General features: G+C 42.2%; 1 protein-coding gene across 8 annotated transcripts in view; it reads right to left on the bottom strand.

The window, feature by feature from the left end:
- Positions 1 to 6,552: 6,552 nt before the first annotated feature.
- The window catches only part of Znf131 (zinc finger protein 131), a 34,523-nt gene continuing 19,624 nt past the window's right edge, over positions 6,553 to 21,451 (bottom strand). For 3 of the 8 annotated variants that reach the window (XM_059276217.1, XM_059276216.1, XM_059276218.1), the window contains exons 5-7: positions 17,427 to 18,130; positions 10,266 to 10,396; positions 6,553 to 8,404 (exon numbers count right to left, since the gene is read on the bottom strand). In XM_059276217.1, coding sequence (XP_059132200.1) covers positions 7,721 to 8,404; positions 10,266 to 10,396; positions 17,427 to 18,130 — 1,519 coding nt within the window. In that variant the 3' untranslated portion in view covers positions 6,553 to 7,720. Of the gene's footprint in view, positions 8,405 to 10,265; positions 10,397 to 17,426; positions 18,131 to 19,232; positions 19,409 to 20,239; positions 20,328 to 21,451 lie in introns of those variants that run through there. The other 5 variants (XM_059276220.1, XM_059276221.1, XM_059276222.1 and 2 more) reach the window with 5 other exon arrangements.

Below are 21,451 nucleotides of genomic sequence, written 5' to 3'. Positions count from 1 at the left end.
CGGCCTGTCTGGGGAAATCTTGTTTCAGATCCAGGTACAACCCAAATCTGAGAAATTACAAAATTCAACAGTATCTTTGAATGGAAACCATACTGTCTTGGTTTGGGCTGTATAATCAGTTGCCTCAGACATGTTCTTATCAATAGCTCTGCAGTTAGACAGACGTCTGAGCGAAGGGTGCCAACATGATCAAGTTCTGGAAACGGGAGTTTAATGGGCTGCAGACTACCGGCTTCTCATTGAATCCTCAGGGTGGATCAGAGAGTGTGCCGGAGTCCCTTGTTTAACTTTATTCTTTCTCGTCTACAAGGTTAGCTCTGCACTAATGACCTAATTATCTCCCAGAGGCCCTCCTCCTAATACCAGCAAACTAGGAACTGTGATTTCAATGCATGGACTGGGGGTGGGGGACGTGAACATTTAGTCCATCAGATCCCTCCCTTTTTTTGTTTTGTTTTGTTTTTTTCCCCTCTCAGAATCTCCCAGTGGACATTAGATGTACCGGATCCTCTCCTTCTGTCGTGTCTTCTGTGGCCTTTTGTCTTTGTGTGACATTCTAGGTAACTGCTTCATATGCATCTTCTCTTTCTCTAATTATCGCTTGAGTCATAGCTAGTCAGCCGTCCAGCCTGGCAGCCTTTAGTACTTGGAGAATGGAAATAGAGCTAAGTCTGGGAGGGAAGTGTCCAAGAGCCTAATTCTGCGTCTTCTCAGAAGGGAGACAACTGAGGTGTAGGACTGAATCACTTTTTCATAAGAATTGGTATTTATGAATGCTGTTTGTTCTTTAACTTTACAAGAGCCTTTTAAGAATAGTGGGCCAGGCATGACAGTGCATGACTTTAATCTCAGCACTCCAGAGGCAGGGGCAGGCTGATGATCTCTGTGAATTCAAGACCAGCCTAGTCTACAAAGCAAGTTCCAGGCCAGCCAAGGCTACAAGGAGAAGCCCTATCTTGAAAACAAAACAACAAAAAAATCCTAGCATTGTTGTAGTAATGAAGCATTTATCTGAAGTGTACCATAATTTTGTTCTTTTAAAAAATTAATTTATTTTGCTTATTTGGGGAGCAGCAGTTATGTATGCCAAGGTGCGCACATTGAAGTTTGCACAAAGGATAGCTTGTAGGAGTCAGTTCTCTTCATCAATAGACTAGGTGGTTCCTGAGGATTGAACTCCGGTGACCAGGCTGAGCCATCTTGTCAGCCCTGTTTTTGGTTTTGTGATAGTCAAATCTAAGCAAAAGTCAACTGAAGAATTCAAACAACTGCAGTAATCCTATTTCTACAAAGTTCTCCCCTGTTCTCTTCCCTCCTTCCTCCTCCTTCTCCCAGAAATATCTGGAATGATTTTCACCTAATGATAACAAATTACCTCCCCCCCCCCCCCCCCCGTTTTTTCAATACAAGGTCTCTCTGTGTAGCCCCGGCTGTCCTGGAACTCGCTCTGTAGACCAGGCTGGCCTTGAACTCACAGAGATCTGCCTGCCTCTGCCTCTCAAGTGCTGGAATTAAAGGTGTGCGCCGCCGCCGCTGCCGCCGCCGCCGCCGCCGCCGCCGCCGCCGCCGCCGCCGCCGCCTCCACCACCACCACCTGGCAACAAATTATTTCTGATTGATGGATTTGGGGTGGTTTTAATTTTTTTTCTCATTCTAAACCATGTGACTTTTACTTTAGCAAATGTAGTTCAACAATCACAAAAAGAAACAGTTGAGGACATCAGTGACTAAGAGGCTACTAACTCTATGTTAGGTTTAATTCTACTAATATTCCAGGAATTCTTTTATTTTAAAAATGTTTTGTGGGGCTGGAGAGATGGCTCAGTGGTTAAGAGCACCAACTCCTCTTCTGGAGGACCCAGGTTCAATTCCCAGCATCCACATGGCAGCCAACAACTGTCTGTAACTCCAAGATCTGACAGTTTCACACAGACATACATGCAGGCAAAACAAACAAACAAGCAAACAAACAAATAAATAAATAAATAAATAAATACATGTTTTGTGAGGGGTGGTGTACATAAATGAGGAGGCCAGAGATCAGTGTTGGGTATTCTGTCACACTCCACCTAATTGAGACAGCATTTCCCATTTACTCTGGAGCTCCAGTTCCACTGGAATGGCTAGGCATGCCCCTGGGATGCTCCTGTCTCTGTCTCACAACTAGGATGACGGGACATGCTGCCATGCCTGGCTTTTTACATGGATGGTGGGAATCTAAGCTCAGGTATTTGAGCAGTAAGCACTCTACCTTGATCTCCCCAACCCTGGGCATTTACTTTGGCTGCCCTGACTTCTAGTTTTAATTTACTCCTTAATGGTTAACACTGAAATTTCTTCCTAAAATTAAAATACAAGTTAAAAAAAAATAGAGAAGAAAACCCTGATACTGAGAAAGGGCATGCTAATTACTATAAAATTTGAGTTGTTCCCATCCTACAACCCATCCAGTTGTAGTAACCATACTTCAAACTTCTCTTTATTTCTGTACTGGGGGATTGAACCCAGGACCTTTCGGCATACTAGGCAAGCACTCTTATCATGGAGTTTGTAACCCCAAGGTCTCAAACTTTCCTTCAACATGAAGCCAAGTCTGCTGATCAGTGTTGCAGGGGAACCAAGCTTCCCTTTTGAGTTCTTAGTCCTGCTAAATAGCTTAAAGAGACAATTGTACTAGAGTTTGTAGTTCTCAGCGGCTGCCGGGACAAGGGAGATGGAAAAGAGAGAAGAGGCTGTGTCTTTTGAGATTAGGTGTGAGAACTCTGGCATGGTTAGCAATGGAGGCTGGTAAGCAGCTCCACTGCAGAGAGGACTTTGGTAAGAGAAAGAAAGCCCAGAATGCCAGGAGAACATACTTTGGCTTTGGGTCAATATCCAAAAGAAAGATGAAAAGTTATGCTTTTCAGGGTTAGAAGCCTAAACCGGAGGCTTAGCAGCGCCACCATGAGGTAAGCCGTGTGAGCGGCTGCACCAAGGGTCGGCTGGGAAGGGGAAATGGGCTAATTATTCCTCCCATCTCTAGCGAGTTTCCAGGCGGATCATTTTTCCTTGGGGTGGATTTCTGAACAAGTGACTGCCAGGCTCACCTGGAGGTAACAGCAATGCTCTCCTCTTTAGAGCAGATCAGGCCATGTTTCCTAACAGAGCCAGTGGTATCCCCCTTTCTAGGAAACCTAGGAAGGGGCAATCATTGATTTCCTTCCTAATGTGGGCAGGGGAATGGGAAGTGGGGTCTCAAGTGCTGACTGTGAGGGAGGGGTCGGCCCTCAAAGGCTTCCAAGGCCACTAATCCCTATCTAGCTACCAGACATTCCCTCAAGAGCTGAGACCTTAAAATCCTCTCAAGGACAGGCAGAAACTGGGAAATAGTGTAACCCATTTCCACCATGAAAACCCAGAGACCCAGTTCCAAAGCTGCTCACCAGGAGGGTTCAGTGACTAGAGTTTCAGTCACACACTCAAGCATGGCTTCCAGGCAGAAGTGCTCATTTAAGAAAGCAGGGTAGCCGGGCGGTGGTGGCGCACGCCTTTAATCCCAGCACTCGGGAGGTAGAGGCAGGCGATCTCTGTGAGTTCGAGGCTAGCCTGGTCTCCAAAGCCAGGTCTAGGAAAGGTGCAAAGCTACACAGAGAAACCCTGTCTCGAAAAACCAAAAACCAAACAAACAAAAAAGCAAGGTAACAAGAAAACAGAACTCCTTTCTGTGTTCCTGGCTGGTCAGGACAGAACCAAGAACATTTCTAGCTTCTGGCCAACAAGAAGAATTAGGATAGTTAGCTTTTGGGATTCCTGTGCCTAAACCTGCCCAACTCATTTCATATCATTTTGTGATACTTTCTTATAAATGACATTGGATATTATTTAAATTCTGGCTATAAGAGAGCTGCCTCTTATGGTTTTAGAGCAACACACTTCTAAGCTTCCCACTAAAGAATTTCATTAATTGCTGGCGAGCAGGTTTAGTCTGGCACCGATTCTCATTTGAGTCCTTTATGACAAGAGCTACAGCACAGTTGAGCACATTACACATGACATACATTTTACCTAGGTCTCTTTCTCCAAATCTAATTAACACAACGTTAGCGTTAATGACTTCAAAGGCTAACCTTTCATTTCCCACCCATATCAGTTATAAGTCTTTCAAGGGAACTCCTTAATGACCTCACATTGTCACTAAAGACAACTCATGCTAAACTGCAGATATAAATTAAAATCTACTGTATAAATGTCTTCCGAACTTAGAATAACCCTTTGGCCTTACCAGCCTGTACTAGTGAACTGACTACTGGCAGGGGACCAATCTGAGGTCATCAGAGGAGCCGATCCTAACAGCAGCCTAACTATCAGCCTCACACAGAACCCCTAAGGAAGCAGAGGGGCTACAGATAGAATTGAGTTCAGGGACCAAAGATGGATAACTCTATCAGCTCAAGTTCTGGAAGCTTCAGATAAGGGAGCTCAGAGGTTGATGAAGGTATCAGTATGCTGGAGGAGGCAAACACAACACAAAACTCCACATCCTCACTCTAATTATTCATCTCTTCTGTCCCTGAGCTGCATCCTTTTCCATACTGCAAATGTTTCTTGGCTCCTGGGGTGTTTTAGGGCACTACTGAACTTTGGGGTGGGGCTCACGGAAACACCCAATTCACAGTTGGCTGAGCATGAACGCTTACAGCCAGTTGGCTATATTTGTGTCTGTGTGAAGGGAGGGCAGACTACTTTCAGTTGAACACATTGTCAACTTCAGATGACTCACGTTAGTCTGAAGATGTAAATTAAATGTAAAGCATTTAATTTGGGGGATTCTGCTCTGAGCCTGCGTAATCAGAACTGAATCCTGGACACCTACTTGGTTGGTGTCAGAGAACTGCTGTTCAATGAGTAGGGGAGACATAAGCTCTATAATGCAAAACACTGATCTGCTACCACACTCAAGACCTGAGCCCCAGTGGGAACTGAGTGGAAAAACACTCTAGGAATAAGTACCCAATTTGCTACTTGGAGCAATATATATGTATCTACATACACACACACACACATATATGTATATATATTTATATTTTGGTTTTTCGAGACAGGGTTTCTTTGTGTAGTTTTGGTGTCTATCCTGGATCTCGCTCTGTAGCCCAGGCTGGCCTTGAACTCACAGAGATCCGCCTGTCTCTGCCTCCCGAGTGCTGGGATTAAAGGCGTGCACCACCACCACCACCACCACCACCACCACCACCACCACCACCACCACCCAGCTACATTTGTTTAAGAGCTTGTTACATGCAAAATATTCTGCAAACTACAAAGCACTATCCATCCAACAGGTCAATCCTAGTGAGCTGTTCTCAATCTTTCCAGTCAAATCCAGCTGCATCCTGAACATGCCAGTCTTTTGGGACAAGGAATGTGAGTTCTAGCTGCCCCGCTCATGTGCCAAATATGGAAGCTCAAGGGATACTTTTAACACTTTGAAATGCCTTTGCCTCCGATCTATTTTGTGATCATAACTCTTCAAAGAGGACTGTGTTTATTTTCATACCTTGGCTTACTGCTTACAACACTCAAAATTCACTAGACACTCGTTGGTAATTTACATGTTTGAGGTCATCATCTGCCAGGGTTAAAACGTATAACCACACCCACAGGTCATCCTAAAACACAGGTTGTTATAACTTCTCAAGATTTTCTAACTTCAAGGAAAATATGAAACTTGTAGTAGGTACTCAACTGCCAAACACAGCAAACATACTTAAGTCCCTACTACCTGTCTCGAGCTTAATATAAACAAACAACTCTCATAGTCCTATCTTAATCTGTCAACTTGAGTGACATAGAACACCTCTTCAATATGCTTTGTGATGTGTTACCATTTAATGCCATGATTAGCAAAATTGTTACTTGAACTGATCCCTTAAACTTATACTTAAGCTGGGCGGTGGTGGAGCACGCCTTTAATCCCAGCACTGGAGGCAGAGGCAGGCACATCTCTGAGTTCGAGCCCAGCCTGGGCTACAGAGTGAGTTCCAGGAAAGGCTCCAAAGCTACAGAGAAACCCTATCTCAAAATAAAAATAAAAATAAAATAAAAAAAACCCTTACACTTAAAAAAGTGGAGAAAATTGTTTAAAGTAGGCATCACTAAAAAAAAAAAAATACCACTTACTTCTTGTGCTACAAGTTAAGAACTACAAATAACTCGTGTCTCTGCCTTTTTAGCTAACTCTTGGGTTAGGAAGTATGTACTAACAATCTCATATCTTAATTCATTGATGAGCCATGTTACTACTGTCACAAAAATACACGAAGTCTCTCCAACCAAACTGGCAATTAAAAAGGTCAGAGGGATGGCTGAGCGGTTAAGAATGCTGGCTGTTCTTCCAGGGGACCCAGGTTTGATTCCCAGTACCCATGTGGCAGCTCACAACCGTCTCCAGTTCCAAGAATCTTCTGGCTTGTGAAAGTACCAGGCATGCACTTGGTGCACATACATACAAGCAAAGCACCCGCACACATAAAATAATAATGAAATAATTAAAAAGAAAAAAGAGTCACAAACACATAATTTTAAAGTTTACTTTAAAATGTAAATATCTCCCAGTATTTAACAGGTAAAGAAAATAGCATATTGATTTTGTGGTTGTTATATTTTTATTTTCCAAGTAATACTGATTAAAAATATTTACACACCTACTTTTAAGTCCACAGTTTAGCACTCTTATTTGTATGGCTTTAAAAGTTATAGCACAAAATCTTTACATTAAGGATTGGGGGAAAAGATTCCATTCAAAACAAAGCCTGATATATTATATACATACTTTTCCTCTGTACTTTATTTTAAATACATTAATTTTAAAATGATGCTCATCTAACAGTTTTTTTCATCTGGTGGTAAAATATTAGTGCAACTTCTCATCAAAATAAAGTTTACCACAGATGTAAATGAATTTTTCCAATTGAAAATGGCCCTTCAGCTGCCGTTAAATGAAAAATTTTCAATGTAACTTAAAGGAAAAAGAATTGGTAGTTGTCCTTAAGCAAAAAACACCAAGTACCAGAGCAATTTATACTGCTCCTTAAAACACGCTTTCAGAGAAGCAGAGGCGTTTTACCGAAGGAGTTTTGTTGGTTTTGAAAAGGCACAAGGGTGGGTTTTTTTTGTTTTGTTTTGTTTTTTTAAACATTCTAGGAATTCTGCCACTACCATTTGTTTTGGAGACAGCATTTGCAACCACTGGACAGACAAGAAGGTTGTTCAAAATAAAGCCAGCCAGACCCCAATGTTAACAGTAACAATGCACGTCCCTCATGCAGCCTGTGTTGCCTACATTACATACTCGATTTCCTAACATGCATTAGAATACAAAGAGATGTATTCTAATGGTTTTATGTATGGTTTTGTAAGATGCAAAGAATTTATTTAAGGAAGGACATGACCTGGGGAAGAGAATACGGAGACCCTTACCACAATGAAAATAGATGCATTCGTACCCAACTATATAATAAGAATATAATTCATTTAAGTTACCAGAAATATACTTCTCAAAGCTCTCACTATGAGAAATATTCCCTCTCTGTGGCATTAACTGGAAGGAAGGACATCAGTCTGTTTCCATAGAAACAGTTCAGCACAACAGGAAATAGTATTACTTTGGTCCACTTATCTGATAGCTTAAGGTCATACTGCCCATCAGTTTACCCCACATGTAAATTTAAAAATAATTGTTCTTTCATTCTAAAACTGGCACAGACGTCCTGTCATCCTCTGCTTCTCCAGCTTGGGAACACTCTCCTGGGGTGGTCTCTAGCCCCTCAGCATCTTCGGGATCTTCCATGGCAGCCTCAGCAGCATCTGCATGGCTAGGCTCGCTCTCCTCTTGGCTCATGATTTCGGGGGTCATGTGATCCAAGTCAGCTTCTAGAAGCTCAGTTTGTACTTCAACTGGCATCTGGTTTACCCGTTCCAGGTGCAGCTCCTCCACGTGCACTTCCGTGCCTTCTTCAGTCTGAATCCGACCCACTTCCAGATAACTTACTTGGACCTGTTCTGGAAGCTCACTCATGTGTGAATCGTGCACTTGGCCGTCCTGGAGCAGATCTGGATGGACCTGTTCCACAGTTACTTGTGCTGAATCCACCTGGACCTGAAGCAGTGGTAATACATGCACCTTCCCAACTTGTTCTATAATAGTCATTGACGTCACTGGTTCAGTCTGTACATGTGTTTCCACTGAAAGAACCTCTTCAGTCACTATACGTTCTGAAATATTGTGAGCATCACTAAGATGCCTCCTTAATTCATTTCCTTGCATAAACCACAAGTCACATAGAGTACAATGGTTGGGTTTATCTCCAGTGTGTATTACCAAGTGATCTTTGAACTGGTCCCAGCTGTTAAACACACTGTTACAGACCTGAAATCACCAAATAGAGGATGTTAATAATACTTATATCAAACTGAAGTAAATGTGAATACATTATCCTCCATCAAAACAATACTAAGGCGTTGAAGTTAGCTAAGTGAAGAACCTGCCAAGCACAAACACAAACAAGGCACTACACCAGCTCTAATCCTGAGCATCGATAAACAATGACCAAAAAGAAAAAAACCCACAAAGAATATACTACATGGGCTGAATGTATAGCTTAGTAGTAAGAGTATTTGCCTGACATATGGGATGCCCTGGGTTTAATCCGCAGTACTGAAAAACAAACAAAAAAACCCACAAAACACTACCATCCATCCTGGTAAACTGAGTGTTACAAAAATATTTCGAATATAGTTTCCAGTGTACCTAGTGCAAAGCTATTTCACACACTTGGTTTCATTTGCTCTCTCAGCCCATACAACTAACAACTTACTAGATTCTGGAAACATTTGAGCATTGCCCCCATTAAGTATCAAATATAAAGTAACAATATCATGGTTTCTCCCACAGCTTCAAGATTTAGACCCACTACATTATTTGGGACAAAAATATACTAATCATGGAAGACACAGCTATATCTTGTCTGCTTTCTCTGTCCCTCTCCCAGATGCTAATGGCTATTCCTATGGTTAAGAATACTAACTAACCACGGACAGGTGAGACAGCTCAATGGTAAAGGCATTTGCCACCAAGTCTGAGCACCTGAGTTTCACCTCCGGAACCCACAGGGTGCACAGAGGATAAACTCCTGCAAATTGTTCTCTGACCTTCAAGCACTGCAGCATGTGTGCCCACTACCAATAAGTAAATAAATAGAAACACCCAAACCAATTATTCCCAAAAACAGATGTGGTGGCACACGCCTGCGTATGAGAAGATTGTAATTTAAGGTCATCCTTGCTACATAGTGAGTTTGAGGCCAGCCTGGGCTATGACAGACTGTCTTTAAACCTGGACATCCGTAAGCACTACTGTAGTTTCAGACTGCTATTTAGAACAATTGTTATTAACACTGATCATCTAGGGTTTAATAAAAACAAACAACAAAAATATTCTAATAACCTGCCAGGTGGTGATGGCACACGCCTTTAATCCCAGCACTCGGGAGGCAGTGGCAGGCAGATCTCAGAGAGTTCAAGGCCAGCCTGATCTACAGAATGAGTTCCAGGACAGCTAGAGCTGTCACAGAGAAACTCTGTCTCAAAAAAAAGAAAACATGCCCCCCACCCAAATTCTAATAACCCACACAAAGTAAATAGCTTTTTATTTATTCCTAAGTCTTTCCAAGGTTCTATGTGCTGATGATACTCCAAGTTGCATGGTGATTCACCACTGCACTGTTGTATCAAAAGTGCATTTACTGCACCTAACCTACCAGACACTAGAGTAACACAAACAGGCATGTCCAACCCTTTGACACCGCACTGTCATCTACAAAGTTCACATTCAGGAGCTGTGCAAGTTAAAAATAAAACAAAAAAACCCTCCGTGTTGAAGAATTTTACAATTTTGTTTTTGTCTGTATTCATAGCTGTTCTGAAGCCACATACTGGAGTCAGCCACAGAGTATCCGTTTTGTTTACTACCATAACTGCATGGTTAACTGGAAGCCGAGGCTTGCTGCTGCCCAGTGTGGTAAGAGAACGTTCTACTGGGCATCACTGACTCAGGAAAAGGTCAGATTTAAAAATCCCAAGAGGGGTTTCTATTGAACACATAATGCTCTCTGCACTACTGTCAAGTCAAGAACGTCTAAGTCACCCTGTGAGTCAAGGACTATTTACTCTGCACTTCTAAGAACTGCACATTAGTTCCTTTTGTGAGAACAAAACACACCCACACATACCTGGCATTCGTAAAGCTTCTTCCTTCCCTTTTTTGCCCCTACTCCAGTTTGGCATGCAGTGAGGTGACATTTGAGAGTGCTATTTCTAGCAAACCGCTCATGACAATTTGAACATTCAAAAGGTTTTTCACCTATTGTAAGAAAAAAAAAATACATTGATATATTGGGAATATCAGCAAACCCAAGTATAAGAGTTCATCATTTTGGTTATTAATTTTTTTTCTTTTTTCTTTTGCAGTGCTGGGGACTGAATCACAGGTTTCATGCATGCCAGAAAAATGACCCACCACTGAGGCACACCTGTGGCTAACTTTAAGGTCCTAGTCATCATTGTCTTCTTTGAAACAGGGTCTCTCTATTATGTATCTCTGGCTGTCCTGGAACTTGCTCTGTAGACCATGCTGACCTCCAATTCAGAGATGCACCTGCCTCTGCTCCCAAGTGCTGGGATTAGAGGTGTGTAGGTGTATACCCCTATACCCAGCTCATCTTCATCTTTGTGCGTGTGTGCGTGTGTGTGTTTGGTGAAGGGCAAGATTTGCCATGTATACCAGCTGACCTCAAACTCTTATGGTCGTTCTTCTGAGTGTGCCTCTGCCTCTCCAGTGCTGAGATTGTAGGCAGGAGCCACCATACATGGGTTTCCTTTTCCCTTTTCTTTTCTTTTTTTAAATAGTCTCACTGTGTTCCCCATGCTGGAATTAAACTTAAAATCTTCCGCCTTATCCCTCGAGTGCTACAACTATAGGCATGAGCGACATGCCTGACTTAATTAACACATCCTTAAGAAGGGGAACACAATTTATAACTCATGCTTTAGCACACTTGAAATTGTTTTTCCTTAGACAAAAATCATGATCAATCTCTGCTTTATGGAAACATAGAATTATCTTTTCCCTAAGAATTTTTTTTTTCTTTTTTGCACTTACCATGTACCTGATCACACTTTAGGTGATGACAATAAAAAAATAAAGACATGAATGCACAGAGCCATAGTCTCAGTACTTAGGAGAGGCTGAGGCACAAGATTCTGAGTCTGAGACAAAATCAGGCAAATTCGGGCAACAGGCACTGAAGCATGGTAGTGACTGCCTTTAATCCTGGCACCAGGAGGCTGAGAGGGTAAGTTCTGGGCCAATAAGAGCTACACAGTGAGACTCTGTCTCTAACAAAACTAAAAACAAACAAAAGAATAAGCGGCTGTTTTGAACATTTTCATAAATTCAAAGCACTACAGACTTACTAAAAAAGAGGGTGCTGAGGGATAATGCTGCAGCAGCAGGGTAAAGCAGAACAACTGCCTGGAGCAGAAGGAGCCAAGGAAAGTCCTTTCAGAGCACCCAAGCACAGCACCGCAGAGACGAGCAAGGAGGGAGTAACTAACTAGGACTCCCGAGTCCCAGGCTCAGCATGCCACCTGGTTTCAAGAACCGAGAGTGCAGTTCAGATGAAGTTTGTAGTGGGGATGCAGGAAAAGAGCATGAATTTAGTTTGTTTGCAGAGTAGCACAAAGCTACAAAGGTTTAATCCTCAGCACCATAAACTGGGTGTGGTGAAGCACACCTGTAATCTCAGTACTTGGGAGGTGGAGGCAGTTATATCTGAAGTATGAGGTCATCCTGGACAATATATTTATTGAATTCAAGGCCACATGAAACGAACGAGAGGCTAGAGATGGCTCAGCAGCTGCTCTTCCAGAGGATCCAAGCTTGGTTCTCAGCACACACATAGCAGCTCACATTTATTGACTCCAGTTCCAGATCTGATGCCTTCTAGTCTGTGTGCACAGACTTTTGCAGGCAAAACTTCCATTTTAAGCCGGGCGGTGGTGGCGCATGCCTTTAATTCCAGCACTTGGGAGGCAGAGGCAGGTAGATCTCTGTGAGTTCAAGGCCAGCCTGGTCTACAGAGCTAGTCCAGGACAGGCTCCAAAGCTACAGAGAGAAACCCTGTCTCGAAAAACCAAAAATAAATAAATAATAAAAGAAAAATAAATAAATAAATAAATAAGAAATAGAATTTTAAAAGGCACTCAAAACAGAGATTCCCAAAAGGTAGTTGTATAGACAATTCTGAAGCCAAATACAGAATGGACTGATATATAGATAAAGGGGTCATTTTCAGTGGCAATGAATACTTCCAAGATGGATCAAAATTCTCAGCGTGTTATATAATTACACAATCCTGAGTAGGCTCACGGAAACTGCAAGTTAAGACAGCAGGTGGATGAGCTAACAGTGGAAAGGAAACTTCCAAATGATACCAAGGAAACTTAGAGTAGCCGGCGGTACAGTGGGACCAGGGGCCGGGCTTAGCCAGAATGGAGGGGTTAATGAGAAGCACCACAGTAAGAACAGTACAGAGTTCTTTCAAGAAAGCCTACAAGTAGGGGTGAGGATGAGGCTCAGTGGTAGAGTGCTTGTTTAGCATGTACAAGGCCCTGGGTTCAATTTCCAGAAACATACATACACATACTCACTCTTTAAAAAGTGGGGGTGGGGATGGGGGGGGAGAAGGAAGAGATTTCTAATCAACAAGAAATCACCACCTGTTGACTTTCTGTGGGAGAAGGCAGGGGAAGAGGAAAGAAGGGTTGGAATAAAGATAGACATGGTTCAAATTGTAAGATTCAGCACTGGTCTTTAGAGAAGCAATTAGAAAAAGACATCAGACAAGACACTGCCTCACTTAAGGTCTGAGACACATTTTCTCCAGCACTTCTCGCTAACAAGGATAAAACACGCGGAGGCCGTTTGTAAACACAAGTAGAATCCCTCTATGCAGGAAAAGATATGACACGGTTCACGTTAGGACAAAGTCAGAAACATGATAAGCTGGCGGGGAAGGAGAGCTGACGGGTTGGAGATGGAGGGACAAGAATTGTCAAGAGGACAGGGATTCAAAGACAGCACGGTGTTTGCAGAGAACAGAACCAGGACATCAGAGGCTTCGCTACCCCAGCAATGAAGACCTTCTGGATATGACCAAAACACTCAAGTTGACTGACACCAGTTACCAAGTCACATGTTCTTCTCCCAATAAAATACAGCTTTTGTAGTTTACACATGATGAAAATATTAGGTGTTAACCTAATTGTCTAGAATTAATGTTAATATAGGAACTCTTTTTAATTCAAGAAACATTAAGATATATGCTCAACAGAATGATTGTATTTTATTAGTGTATAATTTTTCACTACCAATGCAATCTATAAGCACATGCTGTAATGGCCTTTTAGAAAAGACAACGTGAGGAGCTTAGGAAGATGGCTCAGTAAAGTGTCAGCAGTGCGAGCTGGAAGCCCTGAGTTTGGAGCCCCAGCACTGACCTAAGAACCCAGCTGTGGTAAAGCACAGCTGTAACTCCAGCCCTGGAGGTGATATGGTAGTAGGGCGGACACAGGTAGCTCCCTGGAGCAGCCAGCCAGTGGGGGAGCTTCAGGGTCAGTGAGAGACTCAGTCTCAAAATTAAGACACCTAAAGTTGATCTCTGGCTTCCATAGCACATATACACAGAAATGCACTTACTCAATGTATGTGACATCCATAAACCCATGCAGACATATACATATGCTAAACACACACACACACACACACACACACACACACACACACACACACACACACACAGTGTACACATGTATGCAGAGAGGGAAAAAGGGAGGGATGGAGGGAAGGGAGGGAGGGAAAAAAGGCAATCTGATGTTTGCCAAGACTTCTTTAGCCTGGCAATTCTATTCTTAAAAATTAAATTACATAGGGGGCTGGAGAGATGGCTCAGAGGTTAAGAGCTCTTCCAGAAGTCCTGAGTTCAATTCCCAGCAACCACATGATGGCTCACAACCATCTGTAATAAGATCTGGTGCCCTCTTCTGGCCTGCAAGCATGCATACACTGTATACATAATAAATAAATAAATCTTTAAAAAAAAAAAATTAAATTACATAGGCCAGCAAGACAGCTCAGCACTTGCTGCTAAGACTGCTCAACTTGAGTTCAACCCCTGGAACCCACACAGTAGAAGGAAGGGACTGACTCCCGAAGGTTGTTCTTTGATCCCACACTCATGTGGTGGTGAGTACATACATACAATACATGCAATAAAAAGCCTTTAAAAGTACATCACATGAGCATGTGTATAAAGAGAAATGTACAAGGATGTCTGCAATGTCACATTTGGTAAACTCGAGCAAAAACCTTGTGTTTACTCAGAGCTACAGTGACATGTACTAAAATAGCATGTAGTCACAGTAAAAAAAAAAAAAAACCAAAAAACCAAACCAACTAAATCCTTCTAAGTGTTTCATTTGCAATCCCAGAACTTGGGAGGCTGAGGCAAAAGGATCAGCTGGGCTACTTAATGAGAACTTGCTTAAAAAAAAAAAAAAAAAAAAAAAAAAAAAAGAGCATGAGTCTAAATGAAAGATATGAACTGCTGCTTGCTCTTTTTTCCCAGAAGTGTGTGCTTACAGTCACCTGATAATGCAAGGAATATGCCTGAAGGTTAGAGGCAAACACTCTCCACCACTGACCTACTGACCCTGCCCTGCCCCAATGGTAGTGCTAGGTGCTTTGGATGCATGACCAAGCAATGCTCTCCAGCTAAGTTATCCCTCTGAGCTAGTAGCTACTTTTTAAAAGATCTATCCTAAGTAGGAATGAATCACTTTCCACTGCATGCCACTTGAGCTGTTTCTATTAATTAGTTTAATAAGCCTGGTGAAATCTAGAAATAGCCAGATGACTTTTTTTGGGGGTTGGGGGGTGGGGGGAGAGGGGTTTGAGACAGGGTTTCTCTGTGTAGCCCTAGCTGTCCTGAAACTTGTTCTGTAGACCAGGCTGGGCTGGAACTCAGAGATCCACCTGCCTCTGCCTCCTGAGTGCTGGGATTAAATACGTGTGCCACCACTGCCTGGCTTTTATTTTTTTAAAGACATGTAGACTATTAGTCTTCAGAGCGCTTCCACCCTCCTCTATCTGTCAGGTCTGTGGGAAGTGTACCATTATCTTTAATGAAAAGAAGGGGGCCTCAATATAAAGTGACCCACTATGTTCATCAAACTGGTAGTTGTCAAGACTGTAGCCAGAATTCAACTGCGATTTTTGTTTTCTGATTCTCCTTGGAAAGTACGGAACAACTACTTAAAAACATGTTGAAGTCACCTCAAGATTCCTTTTCCAAATATATGTCTGTCAAAAGGATCTGGTACTGTCCTTCACCCCTCACTATCTCTCATCAAATCCTGCGGACCCTGGCAAGTCTATGAACACAAACCTCTGCCCCTTTCCACTCCTGCTGCCGCTACCAGTTTCCCATTCTTTAGATTACTCCAAAAGACGTCCTCGTCAGAGCCAGCAGGCTTTATTTCACATCAATCTACATTGCCAGTCACTGCTCTAAAACAGAAATCTGACCCTTCTGCTTCCACACTGACGCCTACAAGGCAAAGCTCAGTTTGCTTCTGTACTAAATGAACCTACAGTGAGCATATGGCTCTAGAATTTCTAACTAGTAAAGCTAACTAGGTTACTTGTTATCTCACATCCTCTCGAGAGACAGAGAACCTAAGTTCTTAGCCCTGTATCCACAGATGAAAGTCCCTTCTCAGTGCCCACACTTATGGCGCCAGGGGGCCTAGCAATGTCTTGGCACGCCTTTACTTTGACCAACTCTAGTCATCCTCCTACTAGTGATGCCACAACTGGCGTTACTGCTTTCCTCTAGGACTGTGTCTTCTTTTGCTTGAAAACCCTTTTCCACACTACTTTTCCTGTGAGTCATCATCACTGGAGCTGGATCTTGAGGAACAACCTGTTTTCTGAATCTGATTCCTCAACTTCAATTAGTGTACTACAAGTGACTTTGGGCAGTGAGACAGCTATTTTTAAAAAAAAGGAAGAAAGAAATCAACACTAGTACCAAAGATTCTGAATGGTATATGTACCTATGTTCTATTTCAGTATCAACACTCCAAGTCTTACTCATTACATGTAACAAGACTTGGGCACAACTGTCTAGAATATATGGGGTTGAGAGTATCACTGGTAGTAGGTCCCGTGCTTGACTAAGGAAATCTAGCAAGGAATGCTTGGGGAGTTAAAACAAGGACAAGGAATCCAATGTGTGGGGGAGTGGAGAAATGACACAGAACTATGGTGGCCACAGAAAGACTTCCTGGGACCTCTTCTAGAGTGGCACAGCTCTTAGAACAAGGAGTACGCCTCACCTCCCTTGGCTGTCTACTAGTCCTGACATATTTGCCATTTAGAGAGGTGGAGGGTGACAGATACAAGACTATCTTTTTCTGGCTCAAGAATATATTATTACTACTGGAAGTAAAGTGCCTACTGCAGATATGTGTGTGTACCCTCCCCCACCCCACCACACCATGTACAAAGCCAGGAATGGCAGTGTGGGTACGTAACCCTAGCATCTGGCTAGGAGTGAGGAGTGAGGGTAGATCCCTGAAGCTTTGCTGACTTGATTAACCTCAGGTGCAGTGAGACTGCTTCCAAAAATAAAGTTGAAAAGAAATATTGAGGCAAGACTCATCCAGCTCTGGCTTCCACACACGCAGGTGCACACCAGGCGTGCCCACATGCCCACGAAACACCTGCAGAATGCAGCACACGTTCCCAAGACAATTAAATGTATGCCCCCCAAAAGGAAAAAAATACATAAAAATGTTAAGATTGCTTATAAATGTCTATCTATGTAACATATTAACATGGGAAACAAAAATAGAATAAAGTCCTAACTATAGTTAGGATTTAATAATTCATGGTACTTAGCAAATAAACTTTCTTTTTTCCCCTTTGGTTTTTTTGAGACAGGGTTTCTGTGTAGCTTTGCACCTTTCCTGGATCTCACTCTGTAGACCAGGCTGGCCCCGAACTCACAAAGATCCGCCTGCCTCTGCCTCCCGAGTGCTGGGATTAAAGGCATGTGCCACCACCACCCGGCACTTTTTTACATATTTCTTTGAAGAATATAAAAAAGGGCAAGACATACAAGAGTGACAATCATCTTCAAGGTTCAGCACTGATTTGCATGGAAAGCATCAAATATTTCAAGAAATGGGCATGTACGTACCCTGCTCATCAGAAAACACAGGGAAAAACAGGATTCAGACTTCAAGTATTTAAAGTATTTGCTAATTACCTGTATGTTTTCGAAGGTGCTCTTTAAAGTGTCCAAAGTGGTCAAACTGTTTGTCACAGTACTGGCATATGTGAATTTTTTTCCCAGTTCTTTGCTTCTTACTCACCCCACCTTCTTCAAGGTGGTAACAGCTGAGGTGCTGTTTCCACGCACTCTCTCGGAGATACCTTTTATTGCATATTTCACACTTGAAACTCTCAGTGGAGTGTGATTTCATGTGTTCCTTAAAATGGTAAAACAATTTAAACGAACGGTTACATTTCTCACAATGGAACAAGTCCTTCACATGTGACAGCTGAAGTTCCACAATTTCAATACCTTCTACCTGTTTGCTTATGGGGTCAGATGCACAGTCATCTTCACTAATCTGTCCTTTGCTTTCACCTTGGCGGTACTTGCTGGTAATGTCCGCCAACAGTGCTAGAGCGGACTCATCCGAGGAGCCTGTACTCTGTATGTACTTTATCGACTGCTTAGCAGCAGCCACCTCCTCCAGAGTTTCCACACTTTCGTCTTCTACTTCAATTGTGCCTTCCGCAATCTCCACCTCAATCTCCACAGGTTCTGACTCTGCAGATGGCAGCGATTCAGTGATAACATTCGAAGTTTCTGCAATCTTTCTTTTTTTGGCCTCATTTTTTCCCGTGGTATTTTCCTCTAATGGAGCTGAGTTTTCTTTGTTCCTGAAATACATAAAGTAAGGGCTTTTAAAAAAAAAAAAAAGAAAGAAAAACTGTGAAAATAAAAATTTTAAAAACTATATAAAATCATAGAAGACTTCTTTGGAAAAAAAAATTAATTGAATTTATATGGAAGGTAGAAAACAAAATTGGGCAGCCTATACTGACCAATTTCAAGATTTCCTAAAAGCTGTATTAAGTCCATGATACTGGTCAAAGTATAGATATGCACAGGTTAACAGAACAAAGTCCAAAAACAGACAAATATTTATGAAATTAACTTCTGGAAAAAAATTGTTCAGAGTAACTCAATGGTGAAAGACACTCTTTTAAAAGTGGTGGTGTTGAAATATCTGGTATGTATATTAGAAAATAAGCATCAACTTTTAAACTCGTACCATTTATAAACAGTAACTCTAAATGGATCACAGGTTAAAATGTAAGAACTCAAGTTACTGAACTTCCAGAAAACAAGGGAAAAAGTCTTAGCCACAGGCCCACCAACCTCTGCCTCCCCACTGCCAATCTCTATGTTAAAGTACACGAAAGCCTGAGATACAGTATTGTGACAACAGGACATCCAATGTCCAGGGTGTGCTCTTTAAAAAGAAATCACTGCAAATCAAACCTGAAACAAGCCAGAAGGCATTAATCTGTTATCCTAATCTAGAAAACAACATGGAGGGATGCTCAATTGGAAGCCCCCCAAAAACCTGAAACAGACGATTTCAGGAGTATCTACCTTCCTGCTGACTGAGGTGTTTACATGGGCTGAAAACACCAATGGCTGGGCAAGGAACATGCAGCTTCTAGGATGCTTGAAACCGAATGAAAATGTGCCTTGCTTATGGCAGTCTGTCACCATCCCCTGTCTCCACCTTCTCTCTTCCCCTCTATCCTGATTTCAGCTGCTTTAAGGAAAAACAAAATTCAAGGTGGAGCAAAAATCTCTTCACACACATGGAGACTAGTTGGAAGTTGGAAGGAACTCGGGCAAAGGGAGGCAGTCTCTAGTCAAAGATTTGCTGTTTTAGACTTAAGCCCCTAGTCACAGCTACAAGCTACAACTCCCCTGAAAAGAAGAAATTAGCATGCTGCTGGTCACATTAGGAAAATGATACCCAACCTGTGGAAAGCTGAAGTCCTCCAGTCTGAAAGCCTCATTTCGTATTGACTCAACCAGACTTTGTGACTGATATGGTAAGAAGTGTCCAACAAGTCTCTTTGGTCAGTCAAGAAGAAATGCTTACTTTGACAAAGCAGTTGGCTTTCTGTTGCAGGTGCTCAGCCTCAACAGCATCTATGAAAGCCAAAATAGACAGAGCGGCGACACTTGGTAGGCTGTCCTCATAGCTCTGGCCAACATTCCTCAGGACTTATCCTGCTATATTTTTACTGACACACAGGCTAGGCTGTTCCAGTGGCTTAACTATCTGGTAAGCTAACTTAAAAGGGACGGCACACCGAAGACACCTACTTCAAAGCTGCAATCACAGGGAAAAGAGAGTGGTTTCGGAAACTTCCTGAATTACTCATTTAGAGTTCCACAATAATGGCTGTCCTCTAATAAGACTAACTGCCATCAGTTGGTGGAAGCAGCCTGTTACACAAGCCAGCCTGCTTTGCCCAGACTGCCATTGTTACATCAAGAGCCAACACTCTGAACGTGTTAATACATTCATTGTCACAAACTGGTCTTCGTAAAAGACGTTCTTTCTGATGTAGACTTCATGCCTGACTTCTGCCACCTCCTAAGAGACTGTCATACTGTGAAGATATGGTTTCACACAGGATGCTGCTACTTACACACTGACACTGATCTGGGAGCTGTGTGGTGGCTTCACCCTAATCATCTTTTCAGGTTATTTTTTCTTCTGCTGCTCCAGTCTGAACAGCTGCTTCAAGGCCTCAGGACTTCGGTCCATGAACATCATATCTGGCTTCCTGGACTCGATACAGGCTGAAAATGCTACTTTTTTTTTTTTTTTTTTGGTAACAAAAGCACTACAGTCACTGGATAATGGGAAGGTATTGGTCTCATGCTTCCTACCTCCACAGACACTGATACGCAAATGGTTACAACAACCTCCTCAAACATTGATTCAAAAGGATTCCCCACTCTACTTCCCTCACCTCCTCCTTGTCCAAATATCTGAGTAAGGCAGGCTGGTCATCAAGGTCAGCTGTCCCCACAAAGGGGTCACCTCTTCTCAGCTGCTTCCTGAGTAATGAGGACGACAAAAAGGATGGGAAGCTTATGTAAACCTAATTAGAAAATGTAGGATTCTGCCCTGAATATTCTTTGACATCATTTTTTTCCCCAATAGCAACTCTGGAACAAAGTAGGTATCTCTTTCAGGAGGTAGTCAAATATGGGCTTAAAGGATTAAAACTTGATCTAGTTTAGTCATCTGGATTCTCTTATTAGAATGACACCATCTTCTGTCATAATAAAACCCACTGGACCAAGCAGCTCATTTGTAATGGCACGCGTGAGGCCAAGTGGGAAACATAATGGTTCTCTAAATTTTTATCTAAATAAAAATGCTCTTGAAACATTTCCTGTGCAAATTCTGGGTAGGAGCAGATGACTAAAGACTAGAAAAGAGTTAAGTTACAGCTGCTATACTAGGACATTAATTTTGGGGGTGGAGGGAAAGCAGGAATCCCAGGGCCTGGAGACAGTATTTTACATCCCAGGAGGTATGTGGGAGGTAGGACCATTAAATCTTTCAGAACTTGGGACCGAGACATGGACAACTGCCACTCAGCTGTTATTCAGGTGTCTGTGATAAATAAGAATGAATGACTAAACTAACTGATCACCTTTTAGTCAGCCTTCCAAAAACTACAGCTAGAGTCAAACACTCACTCTGAACTGCAGGCAATGTCAACCTGTGTCCCTAATGAAGGCGGCCTTCAATCTGTAAGTACAAGGTAGGCAGGTGATGTTTACTCAAATTCTGTTAATAGTAGTCTTAAATAAGCCTAACATGAGAAAAACTGAATGGATTAGGTAGGTCAATGTCCCTACTGGTAGATTATCAGAGCGACTAATGATAAAGAGTAATTATGAGGAAAATTACCAGAAGCCAAGATAATAAAGAAACAAGAATATTATTGTAAAATAACTTTTCATGGATCTCTCTATAAACAAAGACACGGAAAACTCTTTATTTTGGATCTGTTTAAAAGGTTGTTTATATACACAACAGTTTGAAAACAAAGTCTGTCCTGTTTCAGAGTGTAGGGTAGATAAAGATAACGTTTAACCACAGTATCAATGAATTTCAAAACTAATGAAATTAGGTAAGTGTGTACCTACCACGTATGTATATAAAATTT

The sequence above is a fragment of the Peromyscus eremicus genome, chromosome 11 (assembly GCF_949786415.1).
Source record: "Peromyscus eremicus chromosome 11, PerEre_H2_v1, whole genome shotgun sequence".
NCBI classification, from domain to species: Eukaryota; Metazoa; Chordata; class Mammalia; order Rodentia; family Cricetidae; genus Peromyscus; species Peromyscus eremicus.
This window is presented reverse-complemented; position numbering and strand designations above follow the sequence as displayed.